Source organism: Cherax quadricarinatus, chromosome 16 (genome assembly GCF_038502225.1).
Source record: "Cherax quadricarinatus isolate ZL_2023a chromosome 16, ASM3850222v1, whole genome shotgun sequence".
In the NCBI taxonomy this organism is placed as follows: Eukaryota; Metazoa; Arthropoda; class Malacostraca; order Decapoda; family Parastacidae; genus Cherax; species Cherax quadricarinatus.
The window spans coordinates 29,539,600-29,565,215 of record NC_091307.1 but is presented as its reverse complement, the minus strand read 5'-3'; the positions used below and the strand labels follow the sequence as shown (position 1 = coordinate 29,565,215).

The following is a 25,616-nucleotide window of genomic DNA, read 5'->3' as shown; positions in this document are numbered from 1 at the left end:
ACTTACTTAATGTTTTCTATACAAATAGATGGAGGGCAAGAAATAAAATAGACGAACTTAGTCCAAGTGTATTTGCATGAAACATTGACATTTTTTAAATAAGACTTTTTTCAATCTGAAAAAAAGCAGGAACATGACTGCTGAATACGAAATAAAGGGTTTTCAATCTGAAAAAAAGCAGGAACATGACTGCTGAATACGAAATAAAGGGTTGCAAATTATTCACACTAATGAAATCTGCAGGAAAAGGGTTGGAGCTGCGATGTTAGGGAAAACTTAAGTGGCACGTCAGTTCCCCTGTCTTCTAATATATTATTTTTTTCCTATAATCTACCTTGTCCATAATTACTGTCGCATTTGCTTTGTCTGCTTTCGTAAGGTGACGTCAAGGATCTTTCCTTAATTCATGGTATAACTTAACAGAACTTTGAGGACAATTATGTTGGAGAACTTCGAGGACAATTATGTTGGAGAGGTCTGAGCGAAAGAGTTGAGGAAAGATCCTAGACGTCACCTTACGAAAGCAGACAAAGCAAATACGATAGTAATTATGGACAAGGTAGATTATAGGGAAAAAATAAACATGATATTAGGAAACAGGGGAACTCTGGCGCCTCTTAAACTGCTTCATCAGAAGACATATGAAGGTGGAAGGGACACAAACGATCTATTCGGCTCTTAGTTTCCCGAAGAACACGAAAAACTAATCGAGGTGTGATGTACCGTTTCCTAAACTTAGAAGACAACCTCGGTAAACGTTTATGGGGGCAAAATTGTCCAGGCATCCAGATTCGAAAATGTTTTACTGGAATATTTTAATTTCAGTCAAATTGACTGGAACAGTTTAAGAAAAAATATAGGGTCTAGTGATTTACAAGAACTCCAGGATTGTTTTTAAAAATAGTCTTACAGAATCAAATTGAGGAAATAACTTGGTAAACTTGTTTCTGGCAATCCAAGAATCTCTGATAAATAAATTTGATCATGGATTAAAAAAAATATCCCAAATCACTTGGTGTTAATTTCTCATTGAAACCATTGTGGATTACGCGGGATTAAGACGAGAAATGTACATCTGAACACTGGGAGTGTTTTAAATACCTTAAACAAGTGGTCACAATACCTTAAACAAGTGGTCACAATACCTTAAGTGGTCACAATACCTTAAACAAGTGGTCACAATACCTTAAACAATACCTTAAACAAGTGGTCACAATACCTTAAACAAGTGGTCACAATACCTTAAACAAGTGGTCACAATACCTTAAACAAGTGGTCACAATACCTTAAACAAGTGATCACAATACCTTAAACAAGTGGTCACAATACCTTAAACAAGTGGTCACAATACCTTAAACAAGTGGTCACAATACCTTAAACAAGTGGTCACAATACCTTAAACAAGTGGTCACAATACCTTAAACAAGTGGTCACAATACCTTAAACAAGTGGTCACAATACCTTAAACAAGTGGTCACAGTACCTTAAACAAGTGGTCACAATACCTTAAACAAGTGATCACAATACCTTAAACAAGTGGTCACAATACCTTAAACAAGTGGTCACAATACCTTAATACCTTAAACAAGTGGTCACAATACCTTAAACAATACCTTGAACAAGTGGTCACAATACCTTAATACCTTAAACAAGTGGTCACTACCTTAAACAAGTCACAATACCTTAAACAAGTGGTCACAATACCTTAAACAAGTGGTCACAATACCTTAAACAAGTGGTCACAATACCTTAAGTGATCACAATACCTTAAACAAGTGGTCACAATACCTTAAACAATACTTTAAACAAGTGGTCACAATACCTTAATACCTTAAACGTCACAATACCTTAAACAATACCTTAAACAAGTGGTCACAATACCTTAAACAAGTGGTCACAATACCTTAAACAAGTCACAATACCTTAAGTGGTCACAATACCTTAAACAAGTGGTCACAATACCTTAAACAAGTGACCACAATACCTTAAACAATACCTTAAACAAGTGGTCACAATACCTTAAACAAGTGGTCACAATACCTTAAACAAGTAGTCACAATACCTTAAACAAGTGGTCACAATACCTTAAGTGATCACAATACCTTAAACAAGTGGTCACAATACCTTAATACCTTAAACGTCACAATACCTTAAACAAGTGGTCACAATACCTTAAACAAGTGGTCACAATACCTTAAACAAGTCACAATACCTTAAGTGGTCACAATACCTTAAACAAGTGGTCACAATACCTTAAACAAGTGACCACAATACCTTAAACAAGTGGTCACAATACCTTAATACCTTAAACAAGTGGTCACAATACCTTAAACAAGTGGTCACAATACCTTAAACAAGTGGTCACAATACCTTAAACAAGTGGTCACAATACCTTAAATAAGTGGTCACAATACCTTAAATAAGTGGTCACAATACCTTAAACAAGAGGTCACAATACCTTAAACAAGTGGTCACAATACCTTAAACAAGTGGTCACAATACCTTAAACAATACCTTAAACAAGTGGTCACAATACCTTAAACAAGTGGTCACTATACCTTAAACAATACCTTAAACAAGTGGTCACAATACCTTAAACAAGTGGTCACTATACCTTAAACAATACCTTAAACAAGTGGTCACAATACCTTAAACAAGAGGTCACAATACCTTAAACAAGTGGTCACAATACCTTAAACAAGTGGTCACAATAGAAAATTGAAGTTGAAAACTAAAGTCTTTTGGGATGCATTTTTGAAAAAAATATAAATGTAAATAAAGAGTTCATAGAAATTCAAGCCTAACGAGTGGTATATGTGGGGGAAAAAGCACTTTAATAATCTTGACGAGTAATAAAGTTGAATAGGAGAAAAGCAATAGGAAAAGTAGAATGAGGATAAACTGAGGACCCTGAATCTGCACTCTCTAGAAAGGCGTAGAATTATGGGGGGATATGATCGAGGTGTATAAATGGAAAACAGGAATAAATAAAGGGGATGTAAATAGCGTGCTGAAAATTTCCAGCCAAGACAGGACTCACAGCAATGGTTTCAAGTTGGAAAAATTCAGATTCAGGAAGGATATAGGAAAGTACTGGTTTGGTAATAGTTGTGGATGAGTGGAACAAACTCCCGAGTACAGTTATTCAGGCTAAAACGTTGTGTAGTTTTAAAAATAGATAAATACATGAGTGGGTGTGAGTTGGACCTGACTAGCTTGTGCTGCTGGGTCTGGTGCCGTGCTCCATCCTTGAGTGGAGGTGACCAGACTGGGTGGGTCATTGAGCTTATCCGGGGGGTCATTGGGTTAAATCGGGGGGGGGGGACATGGACCTGCTCCGCATGGGTCAGTAGGCCTGTTGCAGTGTTCCTTTCTTATGTTCTTAAAGAATAATTTATGCTAGTGAATCTGGCAACTGTCATCAGCTGACAAATTCTTACTTTCAAATTAGTTTGGAAAGGCACTAAGTGAACACAGCCAAGTGATATTGTTATATTATTACTAGTCCTTTATTATATGCCTATATAAAATATGGAGGTCTATGTAGCGTGAATAAATCGCTGATTAAGGGAGGTTGTGTAGACTTGTAACTTTGTCAGTGAATTTAAAGTTAAGTGTTTGAACAGAAACTATGACTTGTGCAGTAAACTTTCAGTAGCATTGTAGAGTTCTCGAACATAAGGACGAAGGAACACTGCAGCAGGCCTACTGGCCCATGCGAGGCAGGTCCAAGTCTCCTACCGGCTTAAGCCAATGCACCCAACCTAGTCAGGCCAGGTCACATTGACTTAAGGGAGGAACACGGCAACCGTCCTGGTAGCACAAGCTATCAGGTCCAACTCACACCCACCCACACCCACTCATGTATTTATCCAACCTATTTTTAAAGCTACACAACGTTCTGGCCTCTATAACTGTACTCGGGAGTTTGTTCCACTCATCCACAACTCTATTACCAAACCAGTACTTTCCTATATCCTTCCTGAATCTGAATTTTTCTAACTTAAAACCATTGCTGCGAGTCCTGTCTAGCCTAGATATTTTCAGCACACTATTTACATCCCCTTTATTTATTCCTGTCTTCCATTTATACACCTCAATCATATCCCCCCTAATTCTACGTCTTTCTAGAGAGTGCAGATTCAGGGCCCTTAGTCTATCCTCATAGGGAAGGTTTCTGATACATGGGATCAACTTTGTCATCCTCCTTTGTACATTTTCCAGAGCATTTATATCCATTCTGTAATACGGTGACCAAAACTGTGCAGCATAATCTAAATGAGGCCTAACCAAGGATGTATAGAGTTGAAGAACAACCTGAGGACTCCTATTATTTATGCTTCTTGATATGAAGCCAAGGATTCTATTAGCTTTATTGCGAACACTTATGCACTGTTGTCTTGGTTTCAGATTACTGCTAACCAGAACTCCTAAATTTTTTTCGCAATCCGTAATATTAAGATCTACATTATTTAGTTCTCAGGGATGAAGTTCTAGTTCGTAGGGAGGAGAATGAGAAATTAAAATCTCGTTTGGATAAGGAGGATACACAAATAACCCGCACATAAAAGAGAGAAGCTTACGACGACGTTTCGGTCCGACTTGGACCATTGACAGTCACAGTGTGACTTTGTCAATGGTCCAAGTCGGACCGAAACGTCTTTTATGTGCGGGTTATTTGTGTATCGTTCCAGTCACGGTATTGTGCCTTTTTGTTATTTATATAAGGAGGATAGTAAGTATAATAAGGAATGTGAGGTGGTTAGTATGTAACGAATGGAAAGTGGTTTCAAGAGGTGGGAGGAGGATGAAAATGAGGAAGGTTGAAGCAGGGTTAGAGAATATTGATAGCTTTGCTGTTCCTTAGGACGAGTGTGTAGTGGTGGATAACGAGGCAGGCAAGACAAATGCCTCAGCATGTAAGAAAGACTTTCTTTCTGTGGAGATTCTCATATTTGATATATGAATTGGACTTTCTTTAGCGGGGATAAGGCAAAAAGAGTGTTTTCCTGGAGCAGATGTGGGCCTTGTAGTTAACAAGTTAGATAACGTCATGTCAGTTAATGGGAACAACCCCATTATTTGATTCGGTGCTGGAAATAACGATGTTGGGAAATGCAAGTATGAAGAGTTGCTGACCAGTTAATGAAGTCAGAGGAAAGGATACTGGTCATATGTAGCATTTTGCCTAGAAAGGAAGTAAGCAGTGAATGGATGTCTAGGACAGTTGAGATAAATTGATGGCTAGAAAAGGACTACAAGAAACCTGGAATTCCAATGATAACTGGGGTAACCTCTGTGGCAAACATATGTATGCAGTGGATGAGGTGCATCTCTGTGGTGCAGAGGTAACTGCATCCACCCACTCAGTTGGAGTCAATGCTAAATTGTGTAAGACTTTAAACCGATAAAAGATAGAGGTAAGGGTGTGGGGGAGGGAAAGAGTTGCAGTATTAGAGGCAGAGAGATCAAAAATTTTCAAGATATGTTAGGCAAACGTTCAGAAAACAGGATAGCTTGTAAAATAGTTCTGAGAAAAACAGGAAAATTAGTCCACAAGCAAAACGAGACGGGAGATAAGCAAGGCAAAATACTTTTAATGTTGAATAAATGGCCGGAGTGCAAGAAATAAAATAGTATGAACTAAGAAAAATTGCATGTGTTAGAAACAATGTTATTGCAATAACAAACCTGGATCAATCTGGAAAATAGAGAACATACCTGCTGAATTTCACTCTGGAAAGGCGTAGAATTAGAGATAATTGATACCGTTGTCAATTGTTACATTTTAATCAAATGAAAGTGCTAAATCTGTAGGGGTTATACAGCGCCTGTGGAATGGGAGTCATTCAAACTCGATCCAAGCAAGGGGAGATTAGTTCACTTCCTTGGATCAAGAGCCCTTCATCAGCATGAAGGCAAAATAATGATAAAAAATAGTGCTGTATTTCGATACTAAAAGTGGCAAAATGGCATCAACATGCACCATTAAATATACCAATCTTCTTTAAGTAAGATACACCAGTGTTGAAATGTTGAAGGTGATCAGAGGAACCTGTCTCCACCCGTCACACCGAAACTAAATTTGGAACGCATAGTGCGTCCACACATGCACATAGGCTGGTGAATCTTGCACAAGAGACATTACACTAAATGCTGAAAAATTGAAGCACGTTGAGTGAGACATTCTTGAGAAATTAAAAAAAATTGTGAAAATGAAATGAAAATGTTGCTAAATGTTCCCTCGTTAAACTTAAAATACCATTAAACATTTTTTTTTGTTTTGCAGCTTTTTTTTCATTTACATTCTATGTAATATTCTCTACAGTCCTGTAAAAAGTATTTGATTTTCATTTAAAAAAAAATCCAATTTTATATAATTGGCAGAAAATGGGAGATTGGAAGCCACAGCCCAATATTAACACTAATTTACTTATTACTATAAACCAGCATTTAGGGTTTGAAGCTGATCATAAGAGGCATTCTCTAGTTATTACTTGGGGAAGCAATTTGCCTAATAAAATTGGCAAATTGAAATTTACACAATTGAAGGTGGGTGACAAGCTGTGCTTTAAATAAGTCCACCAATTGTAAAAGTTTGAAACTGATCAGAATAGACATTCTCCAGTAATTGATCCTATTCTAACGATTCCAAGTTTAACCAAGTTTTAACAGTTTGAGTAAAATTCCAAATTTGCGTCTGCTCAGGGGACTTCCTCCAAACAGTTCCCATATCGGCAATGAGAACGCGACTCGACCCTAAGACCCTCCGTATTGCAGTGTCCCTGCGCCTTGCTGCCCCAATTCACACAGAATATACGTGCATTTGCGGTGAAGCGCAAGCAGACCAATACAGTCTACATGGTCTTAACTGTTCCAAAACCAAGGGCTGGCATGCAAGACACAATGAGGTCAATGACATCATAAAGAGAACCCTTGTTACAGCTTGATGTCCAGCCGAGAGGGAGCCCCGATCACTAGCAGCCAACAATACCCACAACCCAGCAAACTGCCCCGACGGGATCACCATCTATCCTTGGAAGAATGGCAAGCTCTTAGCATGGGACTATACCTGTGTGTTCACTCTGGCTGACACCTACATCCATCACAGTGTTGGGCGACAGGGAGGAGCTGCTTACCACAGGGAGGAGTACAAGATCAGCAAGTACAGGGACATAAGCCAGCAGTATCAATTTGTCCCAGTGGGATCGGAGACCTTGGGATCATGGGGGAAAAATGAGACATGTTTCCTTAAAGAATTGGGTTCCAGACTCATCGACACCACCAGGGACCCAAGGGCAGCCACTTTCATGTTCCAACACCTCAGCGTGGCTATCCAGAGGGGAAATGCTTGCTGCATATTGGGCTTGCGTCCGGCTTCGGAGGAGCTGGAGGAGATTCATAACCTTTGATATATTGTACCAATGTTTTCATGCTTGTGTTTTCTATCAGTGTATTCTGTCTATTAATAAAGTTCACATGTAGCTTAAAAATATAGGGGGTGGTAGAAGAAGAAAATATTCAAACAGCTCCGGGGAGAACCTTGAGTTTTCCCTGAGGAACGTTTATTGTCTTCTCTGAGGATGAGGGTCCCCAGTCCAGTTCTAGAGGTGGTACCTCCACACATATATATATATATATATATATATATATATATATATATATATATATATATATATATATATATATATATATATATATATATAAAATGAAGATTGATACACTTATGCAACATATGGGAATCATTATTGACGGAACATTTCGCCACACAGTGGTTTCATCAGTCCAATACACCTTTCTGCTTTGTATTCGACTGATGAAGCCAGTGTGTGGCGAAACGTTTCCTCAATAAAGATTCCCATATGTTGCATAAGATTTCAATCTTAAACTTGTCGGTTTTCAAAACCATTCTTTATATATGTATAATATATATATATATATATATATATATATATATATATATATATATTATATATATATATATGTATATATATATATAATGTCGTGCCGAATATGTAAAACTGGTCAATTAGCAAGAACTCATTTAAAATTAAGTCCTTTCTGGAATTTTCTCTTATACGTTTAAAGACATATTTTTTCATTAATGTTAATGCAAAAAATTTTAATTTTACACCAAAATAATCTTAGAAAACTTACCTAACCTTATAACAAGAGCAATTTATTTTAGCCTAACCCAACTAAATATATTTTAAATACGTTTACAATAATTTAGTACTAAACAAACACAATCAAATGTATTTTTTTCGTTAGGTTCAGAATGATTTTGGCGAAATTATTGCATACACAAATTTTCACTTGTCCTATATGGCAAGATGAGCGTTGCTGTTTAAGCCAAGATCGCAAGTTCTGCCTATTCGGCACGACACACATATATATATATATATATATATATATATATATATATATATATATATATATATATAATATATATATATATATATGCAATAAGATCACAGTAAACAGGTGATTTCAGAATATGCAAAACAACCACTCTGAAAGAATAGAGAAATTCCAAGCGCTTTCGTGACTACTCACATTATCAAGGATAATGTGAGTAGTCACGAAAGCGCTTGGAATTTCTCTATTCTCTGAGAGTGGTTTTTTTTTATATATATATATATATATATATATATATATATATATATATATATATATATATATATATATATACACCGAATTTCTCTACTCTCTGAACCCGTCAAGATGAAATTAAGACACATGTGCAACATCTGGGTATCTTTATTGTAGACGTTTCGCCATCCAGTGGCTTTATCAATACAAATTCCAGGACATAACTTGAAGACAGTACCACTATATACAGAAGATGAGGTAATCAGTCCCTCAGCCTTGGAGTAGGTGCGAAAAGCACCGTAGTCGTGGAGATTCTGAAGCAGAAGCAAGGAGCCTGGCGCTTATATACTAACGTCAGGTGTATCTGAAGAGGGCGTAGTCACTGGTAGGCGGGATTCCCCAGTGGAAGTAGGTCCTTCCCAAAGAGATGGGTTAGTTGTAGTAGTAGTTGTCGTAGTCGTGAAGGTTATGTACATGTCCTCAGAATCAAGATTCCATGATGTTGCAGTGTCTGACAAGTTGTGCAAGAATGGCATATAATACCGACAAGATGAAATTAAAACACATGTTCAACATCTGGGTATCTTTATTGTAGACGTTTCGCCATCCAGTGGCTTTATCAATACAAATTCCAGGACATAACTTGAAGACAGTACCACTATATACAGAAGATGAGGTAATCAGTCCCTCAGCCTTGGAGTAGGTGCGAAAAGCACCGTAGTCGTGGAGATTCTGAAGCAGAAGCAAGGAGCCTGGCGCTTATATACTAACGTCAGGTGTATCTGAAGAGGGCGTAGTCACTGGTAGGCGGGATTCCCCAGTGGAAGTAGGTCCTTCCCAAAGAGATGGGTTAGTTGTAGTAGTAGTTGTCGTAGTCGTGAAGGTTATGTACATGTCCTCAGAATCAAGATTCCATGATGTTGCAGTGTCTGACAAGTTGTGCAAGAATGGCATATAATACCGACAAGATGAAATTAAAACACATGTTCAACATCTGGGTATCTTTATTGTAGACGTTTCGCCATCCAGTGGCTTTATCAATACAAATTCCAGGACATAACTTGAAGACAGTACCACTATATACAGATTCTGAGGACATGTACATAACCTTCACGACTACGACAACTACTACTACAACTAACCCATCTCTTTGGGAAGGACGTGCTTCCACCGGGGAATCCCGCCTACCAGTAACTATGCCCTCGTCTGCTACACCTGACGTTAGTATATAAGCGCCAGGCTCCTTGCTTCTGCTTCAGAATCTCCACGACTACGGTGCTCTTCGCACCTACTCCAAGGTTGAGGGACTGATTACCTCATCTTCTGTATATAGTCCTACTGTCTTAAGTTGTGTCCTGGAATTTGTATTGATAAAGCCACTGGATGGCGAAACGTCTACAATTAAGATACCCAGAGGCTGTTGCTGCTGGAGGCCCGCTGCCCCACATATCCATCGCAGCCTGGTTGATTTGGCACTTGGTGAAGATACATGTCCAGTTTCCTCTTCAGAAATCTTCCTGTAAGATGTTGATACAGTGTTCCCTTATTGTCCCCACCGCACCCCTGCTCCTCACTGGGTTTATTTTACACTTACTCCCATATCTCTCACTCCAGTATGTTACGGCAGTATGCAGATTTGGGATTAGGTCCTCGAGTACTTTCCAGGTATATGTTATCACGTATCTGTCTTTCCTCCTCTCCAATGAGTACATGTTCAAGACTTGAAGGCGTTCCCAGTAATTTAGGTGTTTTTCTGGCTCAGTGTGAGCCGTAAACGATCTCTATATTTGTTCCAGCTCTGATATTTCTCGTGTTTTGAACGGGGCCGTCAGCATTGAGCAATATTCTAGGCGAGTGAACACTAGTTAATTGAAGTGTCACCATCGGCATTATTTCTCTCGTTTTGAAAGTTCTCAATACCCACCCCGTCATCTTCCTGGCTGTCGTGATCTTTGTCTTGTTATGGTCTTTAAAAGAAAGGTCAGCTGACATAATTATTCCCAGGTCCTTTACGTGTTCCTTTCGTTGTATTTGGTTACCCTCTTGAGTTTTGTATATAGTGTTCCTTGTGAGTTCTTCATTCTTTACATACCTAAGCAGCTGAAACTTATCACCATTGAACGTCATGTTCTCCACTGCCCACTGGAAAACCCTGCTTATGTCTTCCTGTACTTTTTCAGTGTCCTCTACCGTAGTGACTTTCATGTACCTTTCTTTTAAAGACCATAACAAGACAAAGATCACGACAGCCAGAAAGATGACGGGGTGGGTATTGAGAAGTTTCAAAACAAGGGAAACAATGCCAGTGGTGACACTCTTCAAATCGCTAGTGCTCCCTTACTTAGAATATTGCTCAGTGCTGACGGCCCCGTTCAGGGCAGGAGAAATATCGGAGCCGGAACAAATGCAGAGATCGTTTACGGCTCACATTGAGCCCGTAAAGTACCTAAACTACTGGGAACGCTGGCAAGTCTTGAACATGTACTCATTGGAGCGGAGGAGAGAGGTAGGTACATGATAATATATACCTGGAAGGTACTCGAGGACTTGGTCCCAAATCTGCACACTGCCATAACAACATACTGGAGTGAGAGATATGGGAGGAAGTGTAAAATAAACCCAGTGAGGAACAGGGGTGCGGTGGGGACAATAAGGGAACACTGCATCAACATCCGGGGTCCCAGACTTTTCAACATCTTACCAGAAGATATCAGAAACTGCTGGAACAAGTGTTGAAGTCTTCAAGAGGAAACTAGACAAGTATCTTCACCAGGTGCCAGATCAACCAGGCTGTGATGGATATGTGGGGCAGCGGGCCTCCAGCAGCAACAGCCTGGTTGACCAGGCGAGCACCAGACGAGCCTGGCCCATGGCCTGGCTCAGAGAGTAGATATACTCTCGAAATTCTTCAAAGGTATATCAAAGGTATATTTTAGTGTCATCTGTAAATGATTATACGAAAGTGGGCCGGGTGTTTTTATCTGTATCTTCTATGAGGATGAGAAACAGCAGAGGTGCCAGGACAGTGCCTTGGGGCACTGAGCTTTTGACCTCGCTGATGCTGGATCGTGCCCTGTTCGCTACTACTTTTTGTGTTCTGTGTGTTAGGAACCCGAAAATATGCCAACCTACATCCCCCGTAATGCCTATCGCCCTCATTTTGTGCGCAATAACTCCATGATGGCAGTTGTCAAACAAAATCTGTGTAAATCACATCTGCGTTATGGTCGTCTTCCAATGCCTCCGTAATTCTATCATAATGGTTCAGTAGCTGTGACAGGCATGATCGTCCTGCTCTAAAACCATGCTGGTTGTGCTGGTCCATGAAATTTGTAACCTGCCGTCTCATCACTTTCGAAGATTTTTATGATGTGAAGAAGTTAGGTCTACTGGTCTGTAATTTTTAGCTAGTGCTCTACTACCTCCCTTGTGCAAAGGAGTTATGTCTGCACTCTTTAAGGCCTCCGGTATTTCACCTAGATCTAAGTTCTTTCTTCAAAGAATACTGAGGGCTCGTGCTAGTGGTACTTTGCACTTCTTTATAAATATAGCATTCCATGAATCTGGTCCAGGTGCTGAGTGAGTAAGCATGTTGTCCATTTTTTTTTTCGAAATCTATGGGATTTGTACTAATGTCAGTTAGTTGGTCTGTGCGGGCTTCTGCTGGAGTGAAAAATATTTCTGGTTTTTCTACCTTGCTGTCATCCGAACACCGACTCATACTGTTCTTTTAGGATTTCACTCATTTCTTGTTCATCGTCAGTATACGAATATCCTCTCAGTAGTGGTCTATTTCTACAGGTATTTCTTAGCTTGGATTTTGCGTAGGAATAGAAATATTTTACGTTTCTTTTAATATCCTGTATAGCCCTATGTTCCCTTTGTATTTCGTCTGTGAGGTATGACATCCTAAGTTTTTGCTCTAATTCAGTGATCTCTCGGCTAATCCTATCTTTAGTCTGTTGCAGCATATTTGTGGTTTTTAGTAATTCAGTAACTCGTTTTCTTTTTCTGTACCATCTCCTACGCTCTCTCTATATCTGATCATCTGGGTTTCCTCAATGGTACGTGCTTCATACATAACTTGTATGCTTCCGTATTCGGCTTCTCTAGGCACTCGTGGGGATTTAGGGTGCTCATGTCTGATTCCCAGGATATATCTGATAGGTCTTGGTTTATTTTTTCCCAGTCACTTCCATGGTTGTTAAAATTAAACTTACTGAACATCCCGCCTCTAACATTAGTGACGCAGTTCCCTAACCCTGAGTTAATATTCGTTTGAACTTCTATGATGTGATCAGAGTATATTGTTTTTGTAACTGTTATTTCTCTGATTAGTTCCTCGTTGTTTATGAATATCAAATCCAGGGTATTTTTAATCCTAGTGGGATCAGTTATCTATTGGTTCAATGAGTACTTTTCACAAGCCTCATTAGTACCCTGGTATGTGCCTGTTGAGCCAGGGTGCTTCCCGGAGATATTCCTGAGATTATATATATATATATATATATATATATATATATATATATATATATATATATATATGAAAACATAAATAACATCGCAGAGCCTGCTTCTCAAACACATCATGCAGCTCCCTGGCGGTGGGCCGCGTGCCCAGAATGCTGCAGGCATTTCCCATCTGGATCGCAACACTGAGTGTCTGAAAGAGGAAGCTGGCTGCTCTCTGATGAGCTTTTCACCCAGCTCTCTGAGGAACTTCAGAGCACCCGTGCCCCATACTTCAAGGGTCTCCGACCCTACTGGGATGAAGTTATAGCAAGGGGAAAGGTCAGCATATTTGCGGATCTTCTGGATCTTCCTGTAGCTGGCGGCTCCACCCCTTCAACTTCAGAGTATGGCAAGTAGGTGTCGGCCAACGTGGCAGCACAGTTGTAATCCCAGGCTATCTGCTTACCATCCTTCCAGGGTAGTATAGTGAGAAAGAAACCCCGGGTGGAGTCTCAGGTCAGTGTGTGAAGGTGTGTGTGTCATGGGACCAGAAAATGAAGAAGTGCATAATGAGGTGTGTGCTGGTGTGGCTTTGGGATGATGGTGGCGGTGACAGTAGCAGGTTGGTGGCTAGGGGTAGGAGGGTGTGGGAGTGTTAGATGGGAAGAACATGGAGCATGTGATGGATCATGATGGATGTGACGGCTGGTGGTGAATTATCATAATCACGTACCACGCACCTGCTCCACCTGTGACGGGCTCAACACTTGCTACTTCAACAACTACAACCATGTGTAGGACTAAAACTACTTGCATGTCTATAGTGTCTACCTGTAGTAGCTTCCGGGGAGAGGCGGGCCATTTCTTCCCCTCCTCCCTTCCCCTTGGCTGTCACATACCAAGCCTCCTGGTCGATGGTGTCTACCTGGAGGGTGTTCTGGGGGTCATCGCCCCGCGGCCCAGCCCTTGACCAGGCCTCGTGGTGGATCAGGGCCTGAACAACCAGGTTGTTACTGCTGGCCGCAGTAACAAATGCGATCATGGCGTAATAGCCCATAAAATACGTGCTAAAGGAATAACTGGGAAAGTGGGGAGATGGATCTTCAACTTCCTAACAAATCGAACACAAAGAGTAGTGGTCAACAGAGTTAAATCGGAGGCTGCCATAGTGAAGAGCTATTCCACAAGGCACAGTACTCGCCCCCATCTTATTCCTTATCCTCATATCAGACATAAACAGAGATATACACCACAGCACCGTATCATCCTTTGGGGATGATGCTAGGATCTGCATGAGGCTGTCATCTGCTGAGGACGCGGTTAACCTCCAAGAAGATATAAACAAAGTTTTTCAGTGGGCAACGGTAAACAATATGATGTTCAATGAGGACAAATTCCAACTACTCCGTTATGGAAAACTGGAGGAGATAATAACTAGAACAGAGTATACTACTGACTCCGGCCATACAATAGAGCGGAAAAATAATGTAAGGGACCTGGGAGTAGTAATGTCTGAGGATCTCACTTTCAAGGATCACAACAGTGCCACGATCGCACGTGCAAAGAAAATGATAGGATGGATAATGAGAACTTTCAAAACGAGAGATGCCAAGCCCATGATGATCCTTTTCAAATCACTTGTTCTCTCTAGGCTGGAATACTGCTGTACATTAACATCTCCATACAAAGCAGGTGAAATCGCAGATCTAGAGAGTGTACAGAGATCCTTTACTGCACGTATAAGTTCTGTCAAGCACCTTAACTACTGGGAACGCTTGGAAGCACTTGACTTGTACTCGTTGGAACGCAGGAGGGAGAGATATATCATAATCTACACTTGGAAAATCTTGGAAGGAATGGTCCCAAATCTGCACACAGAAATCACTCCCTACGAAAGTAAAAGACTGGGCAGGCGATGCAAAATGCCCCCAATAAAAAGTAGGGGCGCCATTGGTACACTAAGAGAAAACACCATAAGTGTCCGGGGCCCAAGACTGATCAACAGCCTCCCATCAAGCATTAGGGGAATTGCCAATAAACCCCTGGCTGCCTTCAAGAGAGCTGGACAGATACCTAAAGTCAGTGCCGGATCAGCCGGGCTGTGGCTCGTACGTTGGACTGCGTGCGGCCAGCAGTAACAGCCTAGTTGATCAGGCCCTGATCCATCGGGAGGCCTGGTCATGGACCGGGCCGCGGGGGCGTTGATCCCCGGAATAACCTCCAGGTAGTCCAGCGTACGAACCACAGCCCAGCTGGTCAGGTACTAACTTAAGGTATCTGTCCAGCTTCCTCTTGAAGGCAGCCGGGGGTTTACTGTTAATTTTCCTTATGCCTAGTTGGAGGCTGTTGAACAGTCTTGGGCCCCGGACACTTAGTGTTTTCTCTTAGTGTACCAATGGCGCCCTCACTTTTCATTGGAGGTATGTTGCACCGTCTGCCCAGTCTTTTGTTTTCGTAGGGAGTGATTTCTGTGTGCAGATTTGGGACCATTCCCTCTAGGCTTTTCCAGGTGTAGATTATGATATGTCTCGCCTGTGCTCCAGTGAGTACAAGTCAAGTGACTCCAAGCGTTCCCAGATGTGTTGAGTGGCACTGTTGATGCTCGCAACACGAATGCCAACGTAGGTATTTTAGCGTATGTAGACACCTGAGGGGCCTAGATACCTGAAGAACGCTTATCGGAGTCATTGCCTACGCTGCCTGGTTCCAGACCAGGCCGCGTGAAGGATCAAGGTCTGATCAACTGTGCTGTTAATGCTGGCGCTGGCCGCACACAGCCCAACGTACGAACCAGTCAGGGTGGTCAGGCACTGATTTAAGGAACTTGTCCAGTTCCCTCTTAAAGACACCCAGATGTTGGGTATTGAAGACTCGTTGACCTCTGACACTTCAACTCTGATTTCCGAGATACTTTGGTTTTAGAGAAACCTTTGAAATTGATATGGAGATGTGAAAGAAAATAAAACTTGTCAGTTCTTTTTATATAGTGCAGTGGTACAACGTCCAGTTCACAACCCAGAGAACCAAGGTAATATCCTGGGGGTGAGACGTGTGAGCAAGCCGCCTTACACTTGCTGACCCAGTTCAACTTGCAATAAATAGATACCTAAGAGTCAGTCGACTGCTGCGGAACAAAAGGACCCCTGTGGAAATAAGGCACACTACTTGGCTTACATTGTACCGCCTCTGCCACTAGTTTATTGTATACTTGCAGGTCATCCTGTGAGCGCTGGTACCAACCAATAACACTACAGGTTTAAAACCAGGTCTTTCACACCCAGCTACGCATACTTGCATATTTAAGAATATTTCATTTAATATTTAACGATATCGTCACAAAGCCAATCTCCATTATCAAATATGTATATACAGTTTAGGAAATAATTGACTTTTTTTTGGATTAATCACAGTAATGTCTTCTGCTTGTATCGTTCTTGAATAAATCATGCAGATGTAAAAGGTATAGTGTAGGCACACAGGTGTCAGGGGTATAGTGTAGGCACGCAGGTGTCAGGGGTATAGTGTAGGCACACAGGTGTCAGGGGTATAGTGTAGGCACGCAGGTGTCAGGGGTATAGTGTAAGCATGCAGGTGTCAGGGGTATAGTGTAGGCACGCAGGTATCAGGAGTATAGTGTAGGCACGCAGGTGTCAGGGGTATAATGTAAGCACGCAGGTGTCAGGGGTATAGTGTAGGCACGCAGGTGTCAGGGGTATAGTGTAGGCACGCAGGTGTCAGGGGTATAGTGTAAGCATGCAGGTGTCAGGGGTATAGTGTAAGCATGCAGGTGTTAGGGGTATAGTGTAAGCATGCAGGTGTCAGGGGTATAGTGTAGGCACACAGGTGTCAGGGGTATAGTGTAGGCACACAGGTGTCAGGGGTATAGTGTAGGCACGCAGGTGTCAGGGGTATAGTGTAAGCATGCAGGTGTCAGGGGTATAGTGTAAGCATGCAGGTGTCAGGGGTATAGTGTAGGCATGCAGGTGTCAGGGGTATAGTGTAAGCATGCAGGTGTCAGGGGTATAGTGTAGGAATGCAGGTGTAGAGGGTATAGTGTAGGCATGCAGGTGTCGGGTATAGTGTAAGCATGCAGGTGTCAGGGGTATAGTGTAAGCATGCAGGTGTCAGGGGTATAGTGTAAGCATGCAGGTGTCAGGGGTATAGTGTAAGCATGCAGGTGTCGGGAGTATAGTGTAAGCATGCAGGTGTCAGGGGTATAGTGTAAGCATGCAGGTGTCAGGGGTATAGTGTAGGCATGCAGGTGTCGAGGGTATAGTGTAGGCATGCAGGTGTCGGGTATAGTGTAAGCATGCGGGTGTCAGGGGTATAGTGTAGGCATGCAGGTGTCAGGGGTATAGTGTAGGCATGCAGGTGTCGGGTATAGTGTAAGCATGCAGGTGTCAGGGGTATAGTGTTAGCATGCAGGTGTCAGGGGTATAGTGTTAGCATGCAGGTGTCAGGGGTGTAGTGTAAGCATGCAGGTGTCAGGGGTATAGTGTAAGCATGCAGGTGTCGGGAGTATAGTGTAAGCATGCAGGTGCCAGGGGTATAGTGTAAGCATGCAGGTGTCGGGTATAGTGTAAGCATGCAGATGCCAGGGGTATAGTGTAGGCATGCAGGTGTCGGGTATAGTGTAAGCATGCAGGTGTCAGGGGTATAGTGTAGGCATACAGGTGTAGAGGGTATAGTGTAGGTACGCAGATGTCAGGGGTATAGTGTAGGCATGCAGGTGTCAGGGGTATAGTGTAGGTATGCAGGTGTAGAGGGCATATTGAAGGCATACCGGTGTCAGGGGTATAGTGTAGGCATGCAGGTGTTGGGGTATAGTGTAGGCATGCAGGTGTCGGGGTATAGTGTAGGCATGCAGGTGTCGGGTATAGTGTAGGCATGCAGGTGTCAGGGGTATAGTGTAGGCATGCAGGTGTCAGGGGTATAGTGTAGGCATGCAGGTGTCAGGGGTATAGTGTAGGCATGCAGGTGTCAGGGGTATAGTGTAGGCATGCAGGTGTCAGGGGTATAGTGTAGGCATGCAGGTGTCAGGGGTATAATGTAGGCACGCAGGTGTCATGGGTATAGTGTAAGCATGCAGGTGTCGGGTATAGTGTAAGCATGCAGGTGTCAGGGGTATAGTGTAAGCATGCAGGTGTCTGGGGTATAGTGTAGGCATGCAGGTGTCAGGGGTATAGTGTAGGCATGCAGGTGTAGAGGGTATAGTGTAGGCATGCAGGTGTCGGGTATAGTGTAAGCTTGCAGGTGTCAGGGGTATAGTGTAAGCATGCAGGTGTCAGGTGTATAGTGTAAGCATGCAGGTGTCAGGGGTATAGTGTAAGCATGCAGGTGTCGGGAGTATAGTGTAAACATGCAGGTGTCGGGAGTATAGTGTAAGCATGCAGGTGTCAGGGGTATAGTGTAGGCATGCAGGTGTCAGGGGTATAGTGTAGGCATGCAGGTGTAGAGCGTATAGTGTAGGCATGCGGGTGTCGGGTATAGTGTAAGCATGCGGGTGTCGGGTATAGTGTAGGCATGTAGGTGTAGAGGGTATAGTGTAGGCATGCAGGTGTCGGGTATAGTGTAAGCATGCAGGTGTCGGGTATAGTGTAGGCACGCAGGTGTCAGGGGTATAGTGTAGGCATGCAGGTGTCAGGGGTATAGTGTAGGCATGCAGGTGTAGAGGGCATAGTGAAGGCATACCGGTGTCAGGGGTATTGTGCAGGCACGCAGGTGTCAGGGTATAGTGTAGGCACGCAGGTGTCGGGGTATAGTGTAGGCATGCAGGTGTCAGGGGTATAGTGTAGGCATGCAGGTGTCAGGGGTATAGTGTAGGCATACAGGTGTCAGGGGTATAGTGTAGGCATGCAGGTGTCAGGGGTATAGTGTAGGCATGCAGGTGTCAGGGGTATAGTGTAGGCACGCAGGTGTCAGGGGTATAATGTAGGCACGCAGGTGTCATGGGTATAGTGTAAGCATGCAGGTGTCTGGTATAGTGTAAGCATGCAGGTGTCAGGGGTATAGTGTAAGCATGCAGGTGTCAGGGGTATAGTGTAAGCATGCAGGTGTCAGGGGTATAGTGTAAGCCTGCAGGCGTCAGGGGTATAGTGTAAACATGCGGGTGTCAGGGGTATAGTGTAAACATGCGGGTGTCAGGGGTATAGTGTAAGCATGCGGGTGTCAGGGGTATAGTGTAAGCATGCGGGTGTCAGGGGTATAGTGTAAGCATGCAGGTGTCAGGGGTATAGTGTAAGCATACAGGTGCCAGGGGTATAGTGTAAGCATGCAGGAGTCAGGGGCATAGTGTAAGCATGCAGGTGTCAGGGGTATAGTGTAAGCTTGCAGATGTCAGGGGCATAGTGTAAGCATGCAGTTGTCAGGGGTATAATGTAAGCATGCAGTTGTCAGGGGTATAGTGTAAGCTTGCAGGTGTCAGGGGCATAGTGTAAGCTTGCAGGTGTCAGGGGCATAGTGTAAGCTTGCAGGTGTCAGGGGCATAGTGTAAGTATGCAGGTGTCAGGGGCATAGTGTAAGCATGCAGGTGTCAGGAGTATAGTGTAAGCATGCAGGTGTCGGGGGTATAGTACTCACCTGTCAGGGACCTAGTGTAAGCTTGCAGGTGTCAGGGGTATAGTGTAAGCTTGCAGGTGTCAGGGACATAGTGTAAGCATGCAGGTGTCAGGGACATAGTGTAAGCATGCAGGCATTTGAGGTGCTCTGTCATGACGAGGGAGAGCAGCAGAAAGTCGTAACGAGCAGTGCCTAAGAAAAACTGGACGTGCAGTGACATAGCAGATCAGGTTTTCAATGAAAGGAAGTTTTTAAGCAGGAAGTGTTGCAGTGCTTTGATGAACCTCGGAAGCTGTGTAGTGAGAGTACACGTAGTGAGCTCACACTAGCTGCACCAGCTTAGTTACGCCTGCAACATTGGCTATTCCTTTTGTCTCTCCTCCTCGACCCTCGTCGACAGGCTCTACTCATTCCTGGCGCTTCCACGGTCCCATCGTCATTTACACAACCTGGTCAGGGACCGGGCGCCGGGGTGAGTGACCCCTCCCCCAGAAATCGTCTCCAGGTAGACCCTAAAACTGAAAAAGTACCTTGTACTTGGCCTCTCCCTATCCAGTCTATTACCTTGAGTATTTTGTATTATATAATCATGTTCTCCTTTCCTGGTCTTCTTCTCGCAGTTCATGTAGTAAGTAGTTTTGCACATGCTGCTGATGTTGCGATTTCTATTTACTACTGGTGATATGCTTGTAGAAATGCTTACTCCCAGATCTTTCTCCTTGCACACAGTCTGCAGCGTGTTTCCTGAAAGGTTGTATTTTATGTCCAGTCTTCTTGCTCGCTTAGTTTTTTATTGGCTTCTAATTTTTAGGGTTGAATTTAAGTGGCTATTTTACATTTTTTGCAATTTGCTAAAATCTCCTTTGTGTGTGTCCCTGTTTTTAATCAGTAAACATTGGTATGCATGTATCAGGAACAGTAGGAGTTCAAGAACATGTTATTAAGGCACCCCACTCGCAACCCGTACTTTCACTGACACCACCTTTCTTATTACCCTCTTGCCTTATATCCGCTAATAATCCTGTTTATACTTGAATACCTTCCCTTCCACCTATGCCTGCTATTCCTGTTTGTGCAGAAGCTTACTGTGAGTGTCAAATGCGTTGACACAATCGACGACAACGAAGTCAATCGAATATTTTCTCTTGTGATGTATTTCCGTCACTGTCATAAAACTTCGATTAGCGAGGCAGGATTTACATCCTTAAATTCTCACTGGTTGCTTTATATGTATCCACTTCTCTTTTAAGGTGCACACTTATTCTCTCTATCTTTTCTAGCACCTTAACCAACATGCTAGTCTGAGGGACTGGTCTATAGTTTAGTTCGTTCTCTCTCTCTCTCTCTCTCTCCCCCTTTTATATTGATTACGTGGTGCGGTGGTGGTGCTAGAGGTGATTGTAGTAGTGCTGCCTATAGTAATTATAGTGATGCTACTCTTAGTGTTGTTTTAATGGTACTGCTAGTGATGTAGTGCTGCTACTAGTAGTGGTAATAATACTAGTGGTGCTGGAGGTTTGGATGAAGAAAAGTTGTAATTTTTGCCTGGTGGAGCCTCCCCAAGAGCCTCCCTCCCCCCCCGTCCTGAAGACAGTCTCTGCAAGTTTCAAGTGTGACTCTCAAGTCTAGAAGCCACGTCCAGGGGTGCTGCACCGCCTGCTCGCCCAGCCTGCATGATGCACCTTGCACCAGTCACTATCCACAACCTCACTCTGAATATGATCTCCTAACCTACAAATGTTATTTATAAACCTGTAAAAGCTTAATTACTTAAATGAAAGTCATGACTCGTCTTACAACGCATGAAGACAGGCACATGGATAGGGAGCTCTGAGAATAAATTTTATCTTCAGTGGTGTAGGCAATATGACCTTCCACCAGTGTGTGGGGTAACGCAGTGGCTAGGCACCACCTTGAAGCGTTCAGATATTCACGAGCATCACTGCAGGTACCAGAATGAGTTGCACTTGCTAAGCCTCAGATGCTCTATATTGCCACGTTAGTTTTTTTTCACGTGTCTTGGGTGGAGTGCCGCCGCCAACCATTGATAACCAGGCATAAAACACTTATCCACCAGTCACACCATTGTCAACTACACCTCATAACTGTAATAATACTAATTACATACTAACGTCTAAGTACAAAATGTTAACAAATTATGAACAAAGGTTAAGAGTAATTGAAATTTTTTTTCTTTGGGTGATCATTCAGCTCAAAGAAAGACTGAGGCTAGATCCTGTGTCCACTAATAGAGGGAAATTCTTTTGTCGGGTTAGGTTTCTCTAGTACGAGGAAGGTGTCTACTGTCTTAGAAATAACTAAGTTCTTGTTGTCAGTCTTCACTATTTAATCTCTTAAATACTTGATACACTGTTATGGTCTTTGAAGGTGAGATCTTCTGACATGATCACTTACAGGTCTTTTACAAGCACAGCACAGGTAGATCACAAGCACAGCACAGGTAGATCACAAGCACAGCACAGGTAGATCACAAGCACATCACGGGTAGATCACAAGCACAGCACGGGTAGATCACAAGTACATCACGGGTAGATCACAAGCACAGCACGGGTAGATCACAAGTACATCACGGGTAGATCACAAGTACATCACGGGTAGATCACAAGCACAGCACAGGTAGATCACAAGCACAGCACGGGTAGATCACAAGCACAGCACGGGTAGATCACAATCACAGCACGGGTAGATCACAAGCACAGAATGGGTAGATCACAAGCACAGCACGGGTAGATCACAAGCACAGCACGGGTAGATCACAAGCACAGCACGGGTAGATCACAAGCACAGCACGGGTAGATCACAAGCACAGAATGGGTAGATCACAAGCACAGCACGGGTAGATCACAAGCACAGCACGGGTAGATCACAAGCACAGCACGGGTAGATCACAATCACAGCACGGGTAGATCACAAGCACGGGTAGATCACAAGCACAGCACGGGTAGATCACAAGCACAGCACGGGTAGATCACAAGCACAGCACGGGTAGATCACAAGCACAGCACGGGTAGATCACAAGCACAGCACGGGTAGATCACAAGCACAGCACGGGTAGATCACAAGCACAGCACGGGTAGATCACAAGCACAGCACGGGTAGATCACAAGCACAGCACGGGCAGATCACAAGCACAGCACGGGCAGATCACAATCACAGCACGGGCAGATCACAATCACAGCACGGGCAGATCACAATCACAGCACGGGTAGATCACAATCACAGCACGGGTAGATCACAATCACAGCACGGGTAGATCACAAGCACAGCACGGGTAGATCACAAGCACAGCACGGGTAGATCACAAGCACAGCACGGGTAGATCACAAGCACAGCACGGGTAGATCACAATCACAGCACGGGTAGATCACAAGCATAGTACAGGTAGATAAGTACAGCACAGCACGGGCAGATCACAAGGACAGCACAGGTAGATAAGCACAGCACAGGTAGATCACAGGTATATCACTGTTACAGGTATATCACGGATATATCACTGCCACAGGTATATTACAGGTTATCACTGGTACAGGCACATCTCTGGCACAGGTATGTCACAGGCATATCACTGGAACAGGTATGTCACAGGTATATCTCTGGCACAGGTATGTCACAGGTATATCTCTGGCACAGGTATGTCACAGGTATATCACTGGCACAAATGTCACAGGTATATCACTGGCACAAATATGTCACAGGTATATCACTGGCACTGGTTATCACTACTTTTTATTCATTTTCATCGTTAAATTTGATAAGCTCTGCAATATCATTATTTCAGAGTCGCTGGTGTCCCAGGAGTTGGCTCAACCTACATTGGACCAGCAGCAGGCTATGCGTGTGGCTTCGGAGCTGGAGGCCAATTGGGACGTGTTAGTGCTGCACTACGTGGGTCTGGTGGCCCTGGTGTCCCTAGGCTGTCTCCTCATCGTCGTCCTGCCTCTCGCGGGCCTCGTCTTCGCTTGCTGCCGCTGTGCAGGACGCTGCGGCGCGCAGGAGCCTCATTATGACAAGAAGAGAGACCCGTGTAAGAGGGCCACACTAGGCACTCTCCTGGCTGTGCTAGTAGTAGTCATCCTGTAAGTACACTCCCTCTTTCTGTTATGTACCTTATCTTTGATTTCACTGTCTTTGACTTCACTGTCTTTGACTTCATTATCTCTGACTTTGCTGCATCTTCACTCCCTGCTCCTGCAAACATACAATGAGTTACTTGGGGATTATCGTGGCATGTATGTTTGAACCTCCTCTGTCACCAGGAATCTTGCCACTGAGACGACACTCGGTAGAGTGAGGTCAGGTTACAGACCTGATTAATAGCCACCTGCATTCAAGTGCTCCTGTTCCTCTCTGTGCAGCTTGAGATATAAAGCTGACTGTGGAACATATAACTGTTTTACTTGAGTCTCTAATTACCTGGGCGCCCATGGGGAGCTCGGGGAAATTTTTAAGTCTTTGAACATGGAGATTTTTCTTAACTGATGCTGCTTATTTAAACTGTGACAGTGCTTGTGTTGTATGTCTTGTTCGTGGTAACTTTTATTTTGTTACTTTTATCTTGTTGTTGTTGTGTGTGCTGTAATTATTATTTTTAAAATGCGAGAAAATTATGCATTTTGTACAATCTCACTATTTTAATTTCAGTTAGTCATCATACAGAAACAGTTACAACACTTTTGTAAAAGTCCATTTTGTGTTTATGAAAGAAGTACTACCACATAAAACCATGATTTTTTCTTTTGGCTGATCTTTAGGAAACTAACTTATAGGGTATGACACTAGGGTCATGCTGACTATTCAGTAAATTTTTCAGAAGATTTAGAAAGTTATTAAGTAAGTTGATGTCAGTGTGTCCCTTGAATCAATACTGGAATACTTAACGATGCCATCATTGCCCTTCTGAATTCAGTCTCCGAGGTCACTGACAGATTTTTTCACTTTAACCCATCCTGTGATGGAATATGACAAGGAAACAAGGCTAGAGTTAGTTCTTACTATATAACTATCATATAGTAAGGGGTAGCAGCACGTTACTCGTGTATCCAAATTTGTTAAATAAAATAAAACTAGTAGTGGCGGACGCGTGTGAAATATGCTGTGTTCACAGCTAAATACTGACAGTTACTGAGCAGTGATATTTTTTAGTGCCAGGAAACGAGAGAAGTATCGCAAGAAATTATAAAAATACACCACTACCTTGGAGTCATGGTAGACTGGAAACTAAACCAGTGACTGGCTCGTCACAACTACGTATATAGAGACCATCCAGAAAAGCCCCCAACACAACGTTGAATAATATAACATTCTGCAAACATTCAAGGTCTTACAACAAGTAGCAACAAAATACCGTTTATTAGTGGACTCGTCACTTAATCAGATGAATTGTTTAAAGTTTTCCACAAGATGCACATGGAAGATTACTTTGACAGTGAAGCATGGAAGCCAGGGTACAGTCTGCTCAGATGCTGTAGCAAATGCAAGGGAAGGTTGATCCTGTACGTTAAAGTTCCTCATTTATACTGAGTTACTTAACATCACAAATGATGAAGTTGAAGTTTTGGCAGTAAAAACAAGAAAAAAAAGAAAATCAGACTTATTGTACTTGTTTATAAACCACCAGATACAACTTCCCAGCAGTTCAAAAACCAGCTATTGAAAATAGAATACTGTCTTGAAAATCTTATAATCCCGGCCCCAAATATCTTGTTGCTTGATGACTTCAGTTCATGACATCCAGACTGGATGCAGCACAGACTGTAATAAGAGGAAGATCCCAGCAGTTTGTTCAGATGAACAGTTTCACACAGTCGATGAAAATCACCTTAAATCAAGCAAATAGCAGTACTGACCAGCCTAGGAAGTATCCTTGATCTTAGTCACAATGAGGATCTACTATAGAACATAATGGTGGAAAAAACAACTAATTCAGACCACAATCTAATCGTTATTCAACTTTAACTGGTCTTCAGCACTAAATATAACTAGTCTCGATGGTA

The 25,616-nt window shown here is 42.8% G+C and overlaps 1 protein-coding gene across 16 annotated transcripts in view; it reads left to right on the top strand.

Moving 5' to 3' along the window:
• Positions 1-25,616, top strand: part of LOC128688974 (prominin-1) — a 1,112,830-nt gene that overhangs the window by 624,847 nt on the left and 462,367 nt on the right. For all 16 annotated transcript variants that reach the window (XM_070085551.1, XM_070085543.1, XM_070085554.1 and 13 more), the window contains one exon: positions 23,402-23,699. In XM_070085551.1, the coding sequence (XP_069941652.1) occupies positions 23,402-23,699 (298 nt within the window). The remainder of the gene's footprint in view (positions 1-23,401; positions 23,700-25,616) is intronic.